A 15,535-nucleotide genomic window follows, 5' to 3' on the forward strand; every position below is an offset into this window, starting at 1 on the left:
GTGTCAAGTTGACACAAAACTAGTCAGGACAGACTCCATGGTGACAAAGTAGAGCAACTGGAGCTGGAAGCTGAGGGCACATATCTTGAACTGCAGACAGGAAGCAATGGTGCAGGCTTACTTCTTCCAGCAAGGTCACACCTCCTAGTCCATCCCAAACAGCAACACCAACTGGGGACCATGTGTTCAAATATCTGAGCTTTTGTAGGACATTTCATTCAAAACACCACCCAACGGTCCTGGGGATGAAACTCAGACTGTCAAACTTGCATAGCAAGCACCTTTATCTGCTGAGTCATCTCACTGGCCCCAGCTAATAGTTTTTGTTGTTGTTGTTAACTTTGTATCTTGACACTGTGCAGAAAGTGTCTATCCATTTTAAGATTCTTCTCCTGGGGTGGCTAAGGTCTCTTTTGCATAGAATCATCTGCAAATAAGGATAATGTTGATTATAACAACAAAGATATTTTTCTGAGGCCAACAAGATAGCTCAGCAGGAAAAGGTGCTATGCGCAAGCCTGATGATCTGAGTCTGATCCCCAGATCCCACAAGGTTGCAGAAGGAAGCCAACTACCAAAGGTTGTCCCCACCAAGACCCAATGCAGCAGGTACCTTTTGAGCACCCAGGGGTCTGTGTGTATGTTTGTTTGTTGTTTTTTTTAATCAGCTTTTATGGCCCTTTGGTGAGCAGGCTCTGTGATTACTGTCACTTCACAAATATGAAGACTGGGTGAGACCTGCAAACCAGTGTCCTGGGCTCCCACCGGAGTGAGCAGTAGATCCAGGGTGAGATAAGAAATCAAGCTCTGGGGGTCCAGAGCCCACTTCCATGACTCTCAACCTCACAGTCCTTCCCCAGACCCTCTTGTTCAAAAACCGTGGCTGGAGATCCATCTAAGATTTCCTGCAGCCCTGACCTGGCTCACAGTGGGTAGGCTGCCTCATGACACAGTGTATCCCCAGGAGGAGAGAAAGCAGAGAAAGTCAATGTCACAGAGCAAACACTGGCCAGAAGCCAGAAACCCTGGCAGAGCCTGGCCTCCTAGGACCACAGTCTGCAAAACTAAGAACACAGGAGGGGCAAGTAGTGGCCATGTGACAGGACCCTCAGAGTCACCCAGCTCTGCCTCTACCTCCTTGGTTCCTCTCTGGTGCTCAACCCCATGTCCTCACCAGCCAGACTCTATTTGGCCTCTACCCACTTCCCTGCCCCTGTTGTCTCTAGGGCAGAGTCCTTTAATCCCTTTGCCACCAAGGATCTTAACAGGCTTGCTTGATAATAGTGTATATGGGGACTGAAGGGCCCTGGGGACTGATAAGCTCTCAGAGGAATGGAGCATGTGGGTGGAGGCTTTGGGACAGTCCCTTTATCTCCTCTGACCTGTGAAGTGAATACAGCTGTGGAGTGGCCAGTCCAGCACTCTACAGTTTCCATAGCCTCCTGCCTTCTCTGATGACATTAGTTTATAGGATACTATGGGGCCAGAGTGGATGGGTGGTGGTCTGTTGTGCTGGGTGGGTGGTGAAGTATGGCAGGCTGTTTTCCCTGGGCTTGGGGTTCTTCCCCCCCCCCCTTAATGTTTTTTTGAGACAGGGTTTCTCTGTGTAACAACCCTGGCTGTCCTGAAACTCACTCTGTACACCAGGGCTGGCCTCCAACTCACATAGATCCTCCTGCCTCTGCCTCTCAAGTGCTGGGCTTAAAGGTGTGTGCCACCCCTCTCAGCATCTGAGCCATTTATGTGACTGTGGAGCCCACTGGCTGAGGGGAGTTGTATGGTATGCCTTGGGTGAGTGACAGCAGGAGACACTGTCCCCCCAGTGAGTGAGACAAGGTGCTCACTGTGCAAGCATAAGGACCTGAGTTTAGATCCCCAGAATCCACACAAAGCAGCTGAAATGGTGAGCTCCAGGTGAGCTCTCAGTGAGAGACCCTGCCTCAAAGACTGTGGAGAAGCAAATGAGAAAGACATCCTGAGGCCAGCAGGGATGGTGCACATATTTTTTCTTTTTCTTTTATTCTGAGACAGGGTTTCTCTGTGTAACAACCCTGGCTATCCTGGAACTCTCTGTCTATAGACCAAGCTGACCTTGAACTCACAGAGATCCAACTGTCTCTGCCTCTCTAGTGCTAGAATTAAAGATGTGCTTTAAACCAGGCAGTGGTGGCGCACACCTTTAATTCCAGCACTCAGGAGGCAGAGGCAGGTGGATATCTGTGAGTTCGGGACCAGCCTCATCTACAAGAGCTAGTTCCAGACCAGCCACCAAAGCCACAGAGAAACCCTGTCTTGTGCTTTAATCTTTAGGATGCACAGCCAGGGTCTGACTGGCTCTCCCCTGACCCCTCTGTCTTGCTGCATCCAGGTGGTAGTGCTCATGGACCCAGGCGAAGACCCGGAGGACACACTTCGTGCACACCGGTCCCGGGAGCGCACCTTTATATTTGACACCGTGTTTGACCAGAATGCATCTCAGGTTCATACTACCCCCTCTGCCTCTAACTCCAGGAGCTCCCTGGACCTGGCTTCTGGGCTGTCTCATGTCTGTCTTCCTCTCAGTCTCCCTGAGGAGCAAGGAGGTTGTGAGGAGATAACCCATGAGCTCCTCCAGGGGTCACCAAGTCCTGCGGGTTTCTCTTGAGTTTGTTCACTGGTTCCTTCATTACACATGATATCAGGACACACAGGCCTTTCCTGCACCACCATTGGGCAAGGTTAAACTGAGCACATGTGTCCTGCTCATTATAACATGTGATGGCCAACAAGGCCCTCTTCAAGGAGGGTCATCTAAGGCGTAGAGCTGTCATAAAGCTACGCAGGGGTCTGGCAAGAGGAGCCTGTAATGCTCATCTCACAGACAGAGAGCCTCCAGGAGGTCACACGGCAGGGCCCAGTGCTAGACGTTAGGGCCAGGCATTGATCTTTCTCATACATCATGTCACTACCATCATCTGTAAGACCACAAGATGGTACCACATGCAACCTAACCACACATCAACAAGGGGAACCAGGGCTCATCAGGGATAACAGTGAAGGTAGGATTTGAGCTTCGGGCTCCTGAAATGAATGTCATAGCACCAGGGTAGCAGCATCTGGGGGAGATTTTGGACCCGAGTGAAACAGCGTAAGTAAGATGAGATGCTGTGCATTCCTGTCCTACTGTTAAGAGGGAAGGTCAGCTGCCCTATCTATATTCAATACCATATTTCTCACTTCTTACATTTTTTATGTGTATGAGTGTTTGCCTGCACGTATGCAAATGTTCTATGTGCATGCCTGGTACTCACAGAAGCTAGAAGAGGGTGTCAGGTTCCCTGGAACTGGAGTTACAGACAGTTGTGAGCTACCATGTAGGTGCTGAGTACTGAGCCCAGGTCCTCTGTAAGAGCAGCTTAACCATTGTGCCACCTTCTCAGCCCCTTCTTCTTCTTCTTCTTCTTCTTCTTCTTCTTCTTCTTCTTCTTCTTCTTCTTCTTCTTCTTCTCCTCCTCCTCCTCCTCCTCCTCCTCCTCCTCCTCCTCCTCTTCCTCCTCCTCCTCCTCCTCCTCCTCCTCCTTCTTCTCCTCCTCCTCCTCCTCCTTCTTCCTCCTCCTTCCTCCTCCTCCTCCTCCTCCTCCTCCTCCTCTCCTCCTCCTCCTCCTCCTCCTCCTCCTCCTCCTCCTCCTTCTCTTTCTTCTTTTTTCCAATAGGGTCTCATTATATAGCCCAGGCTGGGACACATTCACTTTGTAGCCTAAAATGGCCTTAAACTCCCAATCCTTCTGCCTCGGCCTCCCCCATGCTGATTATAGGTGTGGCGTTACAAATGTGCACTGCTCTGCCCAAAAGTCCTCCTGTTTCTAAGAAGCTTGTGTCAGAAGAAGTCGTTGTCTCCTAGCTACTGAATGCTGCAGGGCATGCTACTCCAATACCAAGTGGCTGTACTGTCACTGTCTATGGCTCTGTGAGGGGTATGTGTATTAAGACTGGATGTTCAAGGTGCTGTGGTCATCAGCTTTTTGGAGCTACATGTTTCTGGGTCTCCCATTTGGTTATCACTTAGTACCGGAGTAGCTAGGAGATCACACTCCTGGTGACAGACTTCTTAGAAGGGCTGTCTAGCTAGGACAGTGGCTTCATTCAGCATGGTGACCTCAGAGCTTCAGCAGGGTCAGTAGGAGCCCCTTGGGCATCCTAAGCCTGGCAAACAGAAGGGACATGTATTCATGCTGGATGGTCAAACTTCAAGGCTGATCCATGTTAGTAAGGCCTCTGTGGGTACCAGGATAGGGGATATTCAGTACCTCAGTTAAGTAGCTAAGTGCCCAGGGCCATTCTCAGCTAGCCACAGTCATGTGTAGGGACATAGGAATGGGGCCAGCTTCTCAGTAAGGACACTTAACACAGAAGAAGGGCCTGCTGGGGACACTGGTCACTTTTTTTTTAGACAGGTCTTACTATGTATTCTTGCTGGGTAGACCCTTGAACTAGCCTTGAACTCACAGAGAAATGCCTGCCTCTGTCTCCCAAGTGCTGAGATTAAAGGTTTATAGCATCAGGTCCAACTGGTCACCTTTAACAGTACCACTGTCACCCTCAGTTCAGTACTAAGCTGTCATTGTAAAGTGGGGTGGCTCCCTAGCTACTCTCTGAGCAGAGGTCATGTTCAAGGTCATGATGGCATTCCACAGAGGGACCTGGTCACTGACAGTCATGCAACTACTTCATGCTGAGTGCTACACTCAAGGCCCCAGTGTCCCTTGCAAGCCTTACAAAATGTTCAGAAATATTTCCTCCTCCTAGCTGGATGCGGTGACACACACCTGTGACCCCATCATCAGGAGGTAGAGGCAAGAGGATAAGGAGTTCAAGGTCAGTCCCAGCTACATAGCAAGTTATGACTAGCCTGGACTACATAGCCTATTCTCCTTCTCTCTCTCTCCCTCTCTCCCTCTCTCTCTCTCTCTCTCTCTCTCTCTCTCTCTCTCTCTCTCTCTCTCACACACACACACACACACACACACACACTTCCTTGTTCTACATGTGAGGCATTCGTCTGAAATCACACCACACACAGCAGAGCCCAACTTCAGACCTAGCCTGTGCCTGTCTGAAGCCACAGAGAGGAAAGTTAGATTTGGTGGCTTTCAGCCCAGTTTGGAGAAACCATGAGCAGCCAGGGCTGCTGCACCAGATTGGACACTCAGGAGGTGCAGTAGAATGGGCTGCTGGTGGTCAAGCCAGATGAACCTGTGCTTCACTCCCCAGCTCCAAGTGTCTGTCCTTTAACTCCCCCGTGGGCAGGAAGCTCACTACCTGCTTATCTCCTCCTGGGCATTGCTGTCTTTGTTTCATAAGGCTCCACTCCCACCCAGTTTCATCCCACCAAGAGGGATCCTGATCGTAATGGTGGAGTTCTAAGCCTGGTCCTCAGTTTCTCAATTCTTGCAGAAGCTTCAGGAACAACTAGTTCCTATAGGAGTAGGTGTCAGGCCTCCTGGGGAGAAATTCCCAAATTCTTGTTTGTTTCTTTAGTTATACTCCCACTCTGTAGTCCTTGATGGACTAGAACTCACTCTGTAGACCAGGCTGACCGCAAACTCAGAGATCTGCCTGCCCCTGCCTCCCAAGTACTGGTCTCTGTCTTTTCTAAGCAATAGGCCTCCTGACTCAGGCTGGGATGTCCCCTTACTGTCTGTCCTCCTGTCTGTCTACAGGAAGCTGTTTATCATGCTACCATCCAGCATTTAGTGGAGGGCGTCATCTCTGGATACAATGCGACAGTTTTTGCCTATGGCCCCTCAGGTAAGGGGTTGGGCAATGTTTCCAGGAGGGTATGGGCATGGTGCCAGCAGAGGTCCCCTGCCCCTTTCTAGCGATAAGGTCTCAGGTAGACCAGGTCTCAGGTAGATAGACCAGGTTTCAGGTAGGTAGACCAGGTCTCAGGTAGATAGACCAGGTTTCAGGTAGGTAGACCAGGTCTCAGGTAGATAGACCAGGTTTCAGGTAGATAGACCAGGTCTCAGGTAGACCAGGTCTCAGGTATCCAGGGATGATCTTGAACTCCCAATCTTCCTTCCTCCATCTCCCAAGTGCTGGGATTGTAAGTATGTGTCGCCATGACTGGTTTAAGACATGCTGGAGATGGGATCCAGGGTTTTGTGTATTCTAATGACTACCAACTGAATCACATCCCCAGTCCACACACACACACACACACACACACACACACACACACACACATTTTTGGTTTTTCGAGACAGGGTTTCTCTGTGAAACAGTCTGGCTGTCCTGGAACTCACTCTGTAGACCAGGCTGGCCTTGAACTTACAGAGATTCACCTGCCTCTGCCTCCCAAGTTCTGGGATTAAAGGCGAGTGCTACCACTGCTCAGCTATATTTATATATTTTTGGTAGTGCCAGGGATTGAACCCAGGGCCTCATGCATTCTAGGCTAGTACTCTAGCACTGAGCCTCATTATAGGCACCAGGGACCTATGCACTAGGCTTTGTCATCCTCACCTCTGAAAGGTAAGAATGTTACTCCTCCTCACAGGAACGAGTGCAGGGAATAAGATAGCTGTCCCAGAGCACATAGCCATCCATCAGAAACTTTCCCAAGGCTGATGCTACATTCAACCCCAGCCTGTGATTTTCTGCTCAGGAGGATGTGAGTTTCTTCTCTGAGGTTATGAGTGATGTTCAATCAATGTTTGCAAACAGGTGGCTAAGGCAGGAAGCTCACATGTTCCATGCCAGCCTGGGCTATATAATGAGACCTTGACTCGAATAAATATGAAAAGGAAAGGAAAAAGAAAGGGCCAAGGATATAGCTGAGTTATAAGTGCTTGCTTGGTCAGGGGTCTACAGAATGAAGCCGGTTCTCTTCTCCTTGGGTGAGGACTGGAACTCTGTCTGTGTAGGTAGGGGTCTGGCTGCTCCATTCACTCACCGGTCAATGAAGTGCCTGGTTTAAGGGGAAGGACAAGCCCATGCTGTCTTTCTTGGGGACAAATGGGGAGGGGACCAGTGATATCCCCTTATAGAGACTATCTCCTGAAAGCATGCAGGGTGTCAGGCCTCTTATTGCACAGCACATTGAAGCCCCGCCCTCCTGCAGGTGCTGGGAAGACCCACACCATGCTGGGCATGGATGCAGAGCCTGGCATCTACCTACAGACCCTCACTGACCTCTTCCAGGCCATCGAGGAGACCCAGGACAACATGGAATATAGTGTGTCTATGTCTTACCTGGAGGTGAGCCGGCTCTCCTGCCTCAGTTGGATCAACTGCAGAATGGGTATAATACCAACTGCCTGTGCAGAACTCATTCTCAGTGTGTGATCTCTCAGCAGCTCAGGCTTCCAATTGGTTCTTTTAAAAATATTTTAGGGGTCTGGAGAGATGGCTCAGCAGGTAGGAGTACCAGCTGCTTTTCTAAAAGACATAGGTTCAATTCCCAGTACCCACATGGCAGCTCACAACTGTCTGTAACTCCACTTCTAGGTGATCCAACATCCTCTTCTGGCCTCTAAGGGCATTGTGTGCAAGTGTTGCACAGACATAGATGCTAGCAAACACCCATACTAATAAAATAATTTAAAAATTATTTACACTGGGCATAGTAATCCACGCCTTTAATGTCAGTACTTGGGAGGCAGAGACAGGGAGATCCCTAAATTTGAAGTCAGTCTGATCTACAGAGTGAATTCCAGAACAGCCAGGGCTACACAGAGAAACCCTAACAAAAAAGAATTTAGTTTATTTTATGTGTATGGGTGTGTTTTGTCCTGGATATGTATATGTGTGGTAGCCACAGAGGCCAAAAGAGGGTGTTGGATCCTCTGGAACTGGAGGTACAGACTTGAAATCCACTATGTGGGTTCTGGGACTTGAACCCCAGTCCTCTGCAAGAGCAGCCAGTGCTCTTAAGCCTCAAGTCATTTCTCCAGCCTCTTCTTTATGATTCTTTGCTACTTGTTCCCAACCTTTCTGTTCTGCTCCAGATTTATAATGAAGTCATCCGTGACCTCCTGAATCCTTCTTCTGGGTTTCTGGAGCTGAGAGAAGATTCTAGAGGCAGCATCCAAATTGCAGGCATCACAGAAGTATCTACCTCAAATGCTCAAGAGGTGAGGGTCACAGCCCAGCCCAGCCCATTAAGTCCTCCTTGCTTAAGTTTGCTGCACAAGGACAAGCAGGCAGGTCCAAGCTGAGCTGTTTCCTGGCACCTGAACTTGTCTGAGATCTCAGGTCTCTGCAGTCAGCTATGCCTCCTTGCTGGTGCTCCAGGCAGACATCACCTATCGATCCTGTACACTGCCCTCAGCCTCCAGGTGCAGACCCAGGCACTTCTTACACAATACTCCAGGTGAACATAGCTTGCTCCATATCCACTAGCTGACCGGATGATTGTTCCTTTACAAGGGCAAGCAGCAAAATTTCCTGCACCAGCTCCCCTCATCTCCCCCTGCCTCCCCTTCCCTCCCTTTTCCCTGTCTTTCTTTTTTAGAGACAGTGTATCTCTATGTAATTCTGGTTGTCTTGGAACTTGCTATTAGGCCAGGCTGCCTGAGAACTCACAGAGGCCCACCTGCCTCTGCCTACTGCGCACTGAAATTAATGGAGTTCACTACCACAACTCTCTCTTTCTCCATCTTTTAAAATTCATTCATTCATTATTTGTTTGTTTATTGAGTCAGGGTTTCTCTGTGTAGCCCTGGCTGTCCTGGAACTCATTCTGTAAACCAGGTTGGCCTCAAATTCAGAGATCTGCCTGCCTCTGCCTCCTGAGTGCCCCTTGTGTGCTAAAATTAAAAGTGTATGTCATCATCACCTGGCTTAGAGGACAACTTCTTTTTTTATTTTTATTGGTTTTTTGAGACAGGGTTTCTCTGTGGCTTTGGAGGCTGCCCTGGAACTAGCTAGTGTAGACCAGGCTGGTCTCAAACTCACAGAGATCTGCCTGCCTCTGCCTCTGAAGTGCTGGGATTAAAGGCATGAGCCATCACCACCAGGCTAAAGGACACCTTCTTTAAAAAGATTAATTTTTATTTTATGTGTATGGGTGTTTTATCTGTGTAAGTCTGTGCACCACACACATGGCCTACAGAGGCCGGAAGAGGGCAATGGATCTCCTGGAACTGGAATTACAGATAGTTGTGAGCTGCCATGTGGATGCTGGGAATTGAATTCTGGTCCTCTGGAGGAACAGCCAGTGCTCCTAACTGCTGAGCTTTCTCTCCAGTACCCCACCTTGTTATTTTTTTTTTTTTTAAATAGGGTCTATTATTGGTCTACAAGTTGCTAAATAGTAGGCTGCTGCCTTGGTCATCCTACTCTCTCTCTTTTTAGTACTGGGATTACAAACACATGCCATTTTGTCCAGCTTGTTTTCTTCCTCCCTCCCTCCCTCCCTCCCTCCATCCCTCCCTTCTTCCCTCCTTCCCTCCCTCCTTCCCTCCCTCCCTCCCTTCCTTCCTTCCTCTCTTCCTTCCTTCCGCATTGATTCTGGGATCTAAACTCAGTCTGTGCAGAAACCCCTTTACTAACATAGCTGTCTCTTTAGCCCTGGATTTTGTTTTTGAGACAAGATTTCACACTGTAGCCTACAGCCTGGGATTCAGTATGTAGCCCAGGCTGGGCTTATACTTACAGCAATCCTCTTGCCTCAACTTCTCAAATGTTAGGATAACAGATTTGAGCTACCGTAGCCTGAATGACAGTGACTATCAGCCTCCCCCACTCTTGCCCCATATCCACTGTACAGTCCTACCCTGGTTCCTACACAGCAGGGGCCCAGGAGAGGATTACTGCTCTGGTTCTGTAGCTGCTTGCATGGCAGAGGGGTTCACTTCCATTGCCAACCCCAACAGCTCTGCAGCTGCCTGGAGTTGTGACTTGAAAAGGGTCAGGGCTGCTCTAGACTCTGTGGAGAAGTGGTGAGTTGGGCTGGAGATGTAACTCCGTTGGTAGAGTGCTTGCCTAGCATGCATGAATCCATGGATTCCATCCTCAAGACTGTATAAACTGGGCATGGTGGCACACATTTGCAATCCCAGTTGAGGCAGAGGATCAGAAATTCAAGTTCATCCCCGTTACACAGTGAGTTTGAGTTAATCCAGACAATGTGTCTTAGTTAGGATTTCTATTGCTATGGTGAAACACCGTGACCAAAAGACAAGTTGGAAAGGTAAGGGTTTATTTGGTGTGTGGCTCCATATTGCTGTTCATCATTGAAGGAAGTCAGGACAGGTACTCTTAATAGGACAGGATCCTGGAGGCAGGAGCTGATGCAGAGGCCATGGAGGGTTTACTGCTCATGGCTTGCTCAGCCTGCACCCAGGACTACCATCCCAGGGATGGTACTACCCACCGTGGGCTGGGCCCTTCCTCATCAATCACTAAGAAATTGCCTGATAGTTGGATCTTATAGAGTCATATTCTCAATTGAGGTTCACTCCTTTCAGATAACTCTAGCTTGTGTCAAGTTGACATAAAGACTATCCACTACAGTAAGATTTTGTCTTCAAAGTGGGGGGAGGATAGATAATCCATTAGTCATGTCTGTCACTGGCAGAGGAAGGGCAGATTGGGTGCACATCAAGAATCTTCAATTCTGCAGTTGATTTAACTAACTAATCACTTCATGCCATAAACCAGGAATTGCTGCTATAAGCATCCCAGCCCCAGAGCCACCCTTGCCCCTTTTCTTGGGTCTTTCTAGATTGAATGTATGGCCACTCAGGTCTGTGATTTGCCTTGCTTTCCCTCTGCCCTCAGATCATGCAGCTACTCACCAAAGGCAACCGGCAGCGTACACAGGAGCCCACAGCTACCAACAAGACTTCATCCCGCTCCCATGCTGTACTGCAGGTCACTGTGCACCAGAAAAGCCGAGGAGGTGACCTGGCAGAGGAGGTGTGCCTTGGGAGGCTCTTCATGGTGGACCTGGCAGGCGCCGAGCGTGCAGCCCAGGTACAGCCTCTCCGAAGTGCACCCACTTTCAGATGTCATTACTGTCTTTCTACTTGGGGTCTGTCATCCTCAGTCTGAGTGGGACCTTGCCTGTCCTTGTTTAGATATGCTTTGGCACCCAGGACAGTGTTGGGCCCGGGAGAGCTGGCTGCGTCTTAGGTAATGAATCCCGCAAGCATTTAGTAAGGAAGGCAGGTAGCCAATGCTCTCAGAGGGTTGCCCTTGTGGCAGGCAGCTCATCCTGCACCTACTGAAGGTGTCCCACTTGCTGTGTGGGCTCATCTTGGGCCTGGGAAGCCCCGTGTTGGGGTGACACATGTAATCAGATAGCACTATCCAGGGAGGCCTGTGCTTTCACAATCTACAGGGCCTGTGGCAGGAGTTTTAGGGCTGAGTCCAGACAGGTTCTGAGGAGCTGGGTTGGAGTACAAGGAAAAGCATTGAAGTTCCACACGGTGGGAAGGTAGGTAGGTGTACAGTATCATGGCAGAAAGAGCTGCATTGCCACAGCCCCTTTCCAGCTTGTGGGTCCCTTGGTTTTGCTGCTGTGCTTCCTGGATGTCACCCTGTGGCCCAGGTATTCCTTCAGGCTGGGGACCCAGCTCACGCCTGGGCTAGAGGAGTCGAGTTCAGCCTTTGCAGACCCGGTGTTACCAGCAGGCAGCATTTCCCTGCCTCTCTAGCACACACACCAGAGAGTGATGCTTATTATCTCCATAGCCATAGCCCTCCCTGGCCAAGTTCAAGCCCAGCACTGTGCCTGCTTTACAGCACGGACTTGGAGTTAGTTGCAGTGGCACATGCTTGTCATCCCAGCACTGGAGAGGCTGAGGCAGGAGGACCATGAGTTTCAGGCTGGCCTGAATGACATAGTAAGACTCTGGAAACAAAAAGAAGGGGCGAGGGATGTAACTCAGGCGGTGGAGTGCTTGCCTAGCACACATGAAGCCCTGGGCTCCATCTTCAGCACTGTGTAAAACAAGGATGATACTGCATGCATTTAATCTCAGCACACAATAGTACATGTATATAATCCAGAGGTGGAGAATCAGAAGTTCAAGGCCTGTAAGTCTGTACACCACTTGTGTGCCTGGTACAGTGAAGGTCAGAAGAGGGTGTCTGATTCTCTGGAACTAGAATTACAGACACTTGTGAGCCACCATGTGGATGTCGGGCTCAGATGTGTTTGTTGGCTTCTGTATACATCTTCACCTGCTCGTTTAGTTCACGCCATTGAGTCCTCACTAAGGCCAGCTGCCTGTATGGCCCACAGGGACAGGTGTGACTTCCCAGAGCTTGCATCCTATGGGACAGTAGGTGAAACAACCCTGATCATGTGTGGAGGCAGGAGACTGCTACAGAACCTGTGCGTTAGAGGAATAAATGGGGCTGTGTTTGGGAGATCAGGTGCTGGGGCTGAGGACTCTCAGAGAGCCATCAAGGGGACCTGTAAGGTATAGGGTAAGTTTCAGGGTTGGAGGTGGGGTACTTCCTACGAAAAACCCACTCACTTGCGTTTTGTTATAAGCAGTGTTGTCTGGGTTCCAGTCTGTTTATTTCAGTTAGCTTTCCTATGTCAATCAGCTCTGTATCTCCTGAGCATGGATGCTTAATACTCTACTAGTGATATTCTGTCAAGGGGTTCTCCAGTCTTTAGGACTTGTGACCCCCCAGTACCAGGGCAGGCAGGGTCATTCCCCACTTCTTTGGACTTCAGTCCCCTCCCTGGGAGCGGGGAAGGGAAGATTATCAGTAGGAAGGACTGAGTCCCTGTTCAGCCTGGTCTCTCTGCTCAGACTCAGAACCGAGGCAAGAGAATGAAAGAGGGTGCACACATCAACCGCTCACTGCTGGCACTGGGCAACTGCATCAATGCGCTTAGCGAGAAGGGTGGCAGCCGCGCTCAGTATGTGAACTTCCGTGACAGCAAACTCACACGCCTGCTGAAGGTAGGTGCTCCTGCTGGGGGTTGGGAGGGGCCACCGTAGCTGACAATATCTTTCAGGAATTTACCGCCAGCACAGAGGCCTGGAGCCCTGAAGACATTACCCTGCTGAAGTCTGAGTGTGTGGCCAATGCCTGACTCCTCAACACCCTCCCGAGTATGGTCTATCCTCATTCACATGCACCTAGTAACAGGGGGCTCAGTACTTCCCAAGGCACTAATCCCATCATGGTAGCTGTAACCTCTGAAAAAATTTCTTTATACAGAACTTGATGCTGCCTGAATAAATAAATAAGCAGGCAGTAAATAAATCTCCCTGCGTCTTCCCTCTTGGTCTAACCTGCGCTCATCAAAGCAGCAGTCAGATGGGGAGGGCCTGGAGGAGGCCCCACTTATCCTGAGGGTCTCCTTCCCAGGCACTAACTTCACTGTGGTCCCCATCATCATCTGCCCTTCTCCCAGACCTCTGATAGTGCTGGAGGAGGGCTGGGGCCACTGGGGATGTGGGGAACACATGGCTCTCATCAACCCAATTCTGTGGTTCTCACTGAGCAGGATGCTCTGGGAGGCAACAGCCGCACAGTGATGATTGCCCACATCAGCCCGGCCAGCACCAGTTTTGAGGAGTCAAGAACCACACTGCTCTATGCCTACAGGGCAAAGAATATCAAGACAAGGGTGAGTGAAGGGGAAAGATGGCCAGCCAACCTAGCCTCTTTGTCAAGCTTCAGGCCCATTTTGACTCATAATTCCAAGTTACGGTCCACCATTTGGGGGAAATCAATGCATGTGTCATTGCTTGCTTGCTTATGCTTGGCTCATTCTTATGTAGTTCAGGACCCCATCCCCCCACCACACACATGTAGGGAATGGTGCTGCTCGCTGTGGGTACCATCAATTAACTTAATTAAGACTATCCCCCTCAGACATGCCCATAGCCATGTCCAGTGTAGATAATCCCTCTTTGAGACTCTCTTCCCAGGGGGATTGTAAGTTGTGTCCAGTTGGCAAAGCCAGTTGCCACACCCACCATGTCATCTCTCAAACCTGTCCTTCAGGACTCTTCTCACTATGCCTGACCTTGGGCACTTGTCCTTACCATCAGGTCAAGCGCAACCTGCTGAATGTCTCCTACCGAATCGCGCAGTACACTGATGTCATCTCTGACCTGCGCAGGGAAATCGAGCACCTCAAATCAAAGATTGAGAAGCAGGATAAGGAGAAGAAAAGTGACCCCAGCATCCTGGATATACAAGGTAGTGCTGAGTACAGGCTGGTGCTTCCAGCAGGCCCTGATGGCTGGGTACCCTCTCCTCCCTGGAACTCTGTGCCCAACATCCAGGTTCCATGGGCCCATTGCCTCTCTTGACCCAAGTGCCTGGCTGTGGCCATTCTGATTATTTATATTCACAGTGGCCAAGTGATCGTGCCAAAGGCTATTGTTCTTGCTTCTCTGGGAACCTCAGGCTAGTTCTAGTTTCTTGCCTATAAGATATGGGGACTAGACTACTTTATGTTCTTTTATTTTATTTTTGAGATGGGGGTCTCACTGTGTAACTCTAACTGTCCTAGAACTTACTCTGTAGACCAGGCTGGCCTTGAACTCACATAGATCTGCTTGCTTCTACATACCAAGAGCTAGCATTAAATGCATGCACCACTATATCTGGCTTATGTTCTTTTTTGGGGGGGGTTGGTTTTGAGATAGGGTTTCTTTGTGGCTTTGGAGGCTGTCTTGGAACTAGCTCTTATAGACCAGGCTGGTCTTGAACTCACAGAGATCTGCCTGCCTCTGCCTCCTGAGTGCTGGGATTAAAGGTGTGTGCCACCACCACCTGGCTCTGTTCTTTTTTTTTTTTTAATTTCATTTCATTTCATTTCTTTCTTTCTTTCTTTTTTTCCCAAGACAGGCTTTCTCTGTGTAGCTTTGGAGCCTATCCTGGCACTCACTCTGGAGACCAGGCTGGCCTCGAACTCACAGAGATCCACCTGCCTCTGCCTCCCAGTGCTGGGATTAAAGGTGTGTGCCACCAATGCCCGGCTAATTTCATTTTCTTTTTTTGGTGTGTGTGTGTATGTGTGTGTGTGTGTGTGTACACCTGTATACTTCTGCATGTGGAAGCCAAAGGTCAGTGTTGAGTATCTTCCTTACTCTCTACCTTTTTTTTGAGTTTAGGGAGAAAATTATTATTATTATTATTATTATTATTATTATTATTATTTTGGTTTTTTTCAAGACAGGCTTTCTCTATGGCTTTGGAGGCTGTCCTGGAACTAGTTCTTGCAAACCAGGCTGGTCTCGAACTCACAGAGATCCTCCTGCCTCTACCTCTCCAGTGCTGGGATTAAAGGTATGTGCCACCACTGCCCGGCTAGGGAGAAAATTATTACAGATTTATAGGTAGGAGCATGAGATTTAGACATGGTGGTTAGCCACATGGCTGACATTCTACTATATGGTAAATGAGGCAGGGGCCTTCCAAGAAAGAGTGGAAGCCAGAGCACCAGGAAAGGCATCTCAGGCTCTGACCAACCTCCAAGAGAAAAGACAGGAGAGGAAGAAGTTAAATCTCACTGAGTCAGGACTCAGTAGCAGGTGGACCCAACAAAACCTCAAAGAGGCTCATAGAG

General features: G+C 49.4%; 1 protein-coding gene across 1 annotated transcript in view; it reads left to right on the forward strand.

Moving 5' to 3' along the window:
* LOC100769633 (kinesin-like protein KIF19) overlaps positions 1-15,535 on the forward strand; it is a 46,723-nt gene that overhangs the window by 9,872 nt on the left and 21,316 nt on the right. The window contains exons 3-10 of the mRNA XM_027413398.2: positions 2,369-2,479; positions 5,700-5,787; positions 7,103-7,239; positions 7,989-8,114; positions 10,765-10,959; positions 12,756-12,908; positions 13,460-13,582; positions 14,010-14,160. Of these exons, the coding sequence (XP_027269199.2) occupies positions 2,369-2,479; positions 5,700-5,787; positions 7,103-7,239; positions 7,989-8,114; positions 10,765-10,959; positions 12,756-12,908; positions 13,460-13,582; positions 14,010-14,160 (1,084 nt within the window). The remainder of the gene's footprint in view (positions 1-2,368; positions 2,480-5,699; positions 5,788-7,102; positions 7,240-7,988; positions 8,115-10,764; positions 10,960-12,755; positions 12,909-13,459; positions 13,583-14,009; positions 14,161-15,535) is intronic.

This window comes from Cricetulus griseus, chromosome 4 (assembly GCF_003668045.3).
Source record: "Cricetulus griseus strain 17A/GY chromosome 4, alternate assembly CriGri-PICRH-1.0, whole genome shotgun sequence".
Taxonomy (NCBI): Eukaryota; Metazoa; Chordata; class Mammalia; order Rodentia; family Cricetidae; genus Cricetulus; species Cricetulus griseus.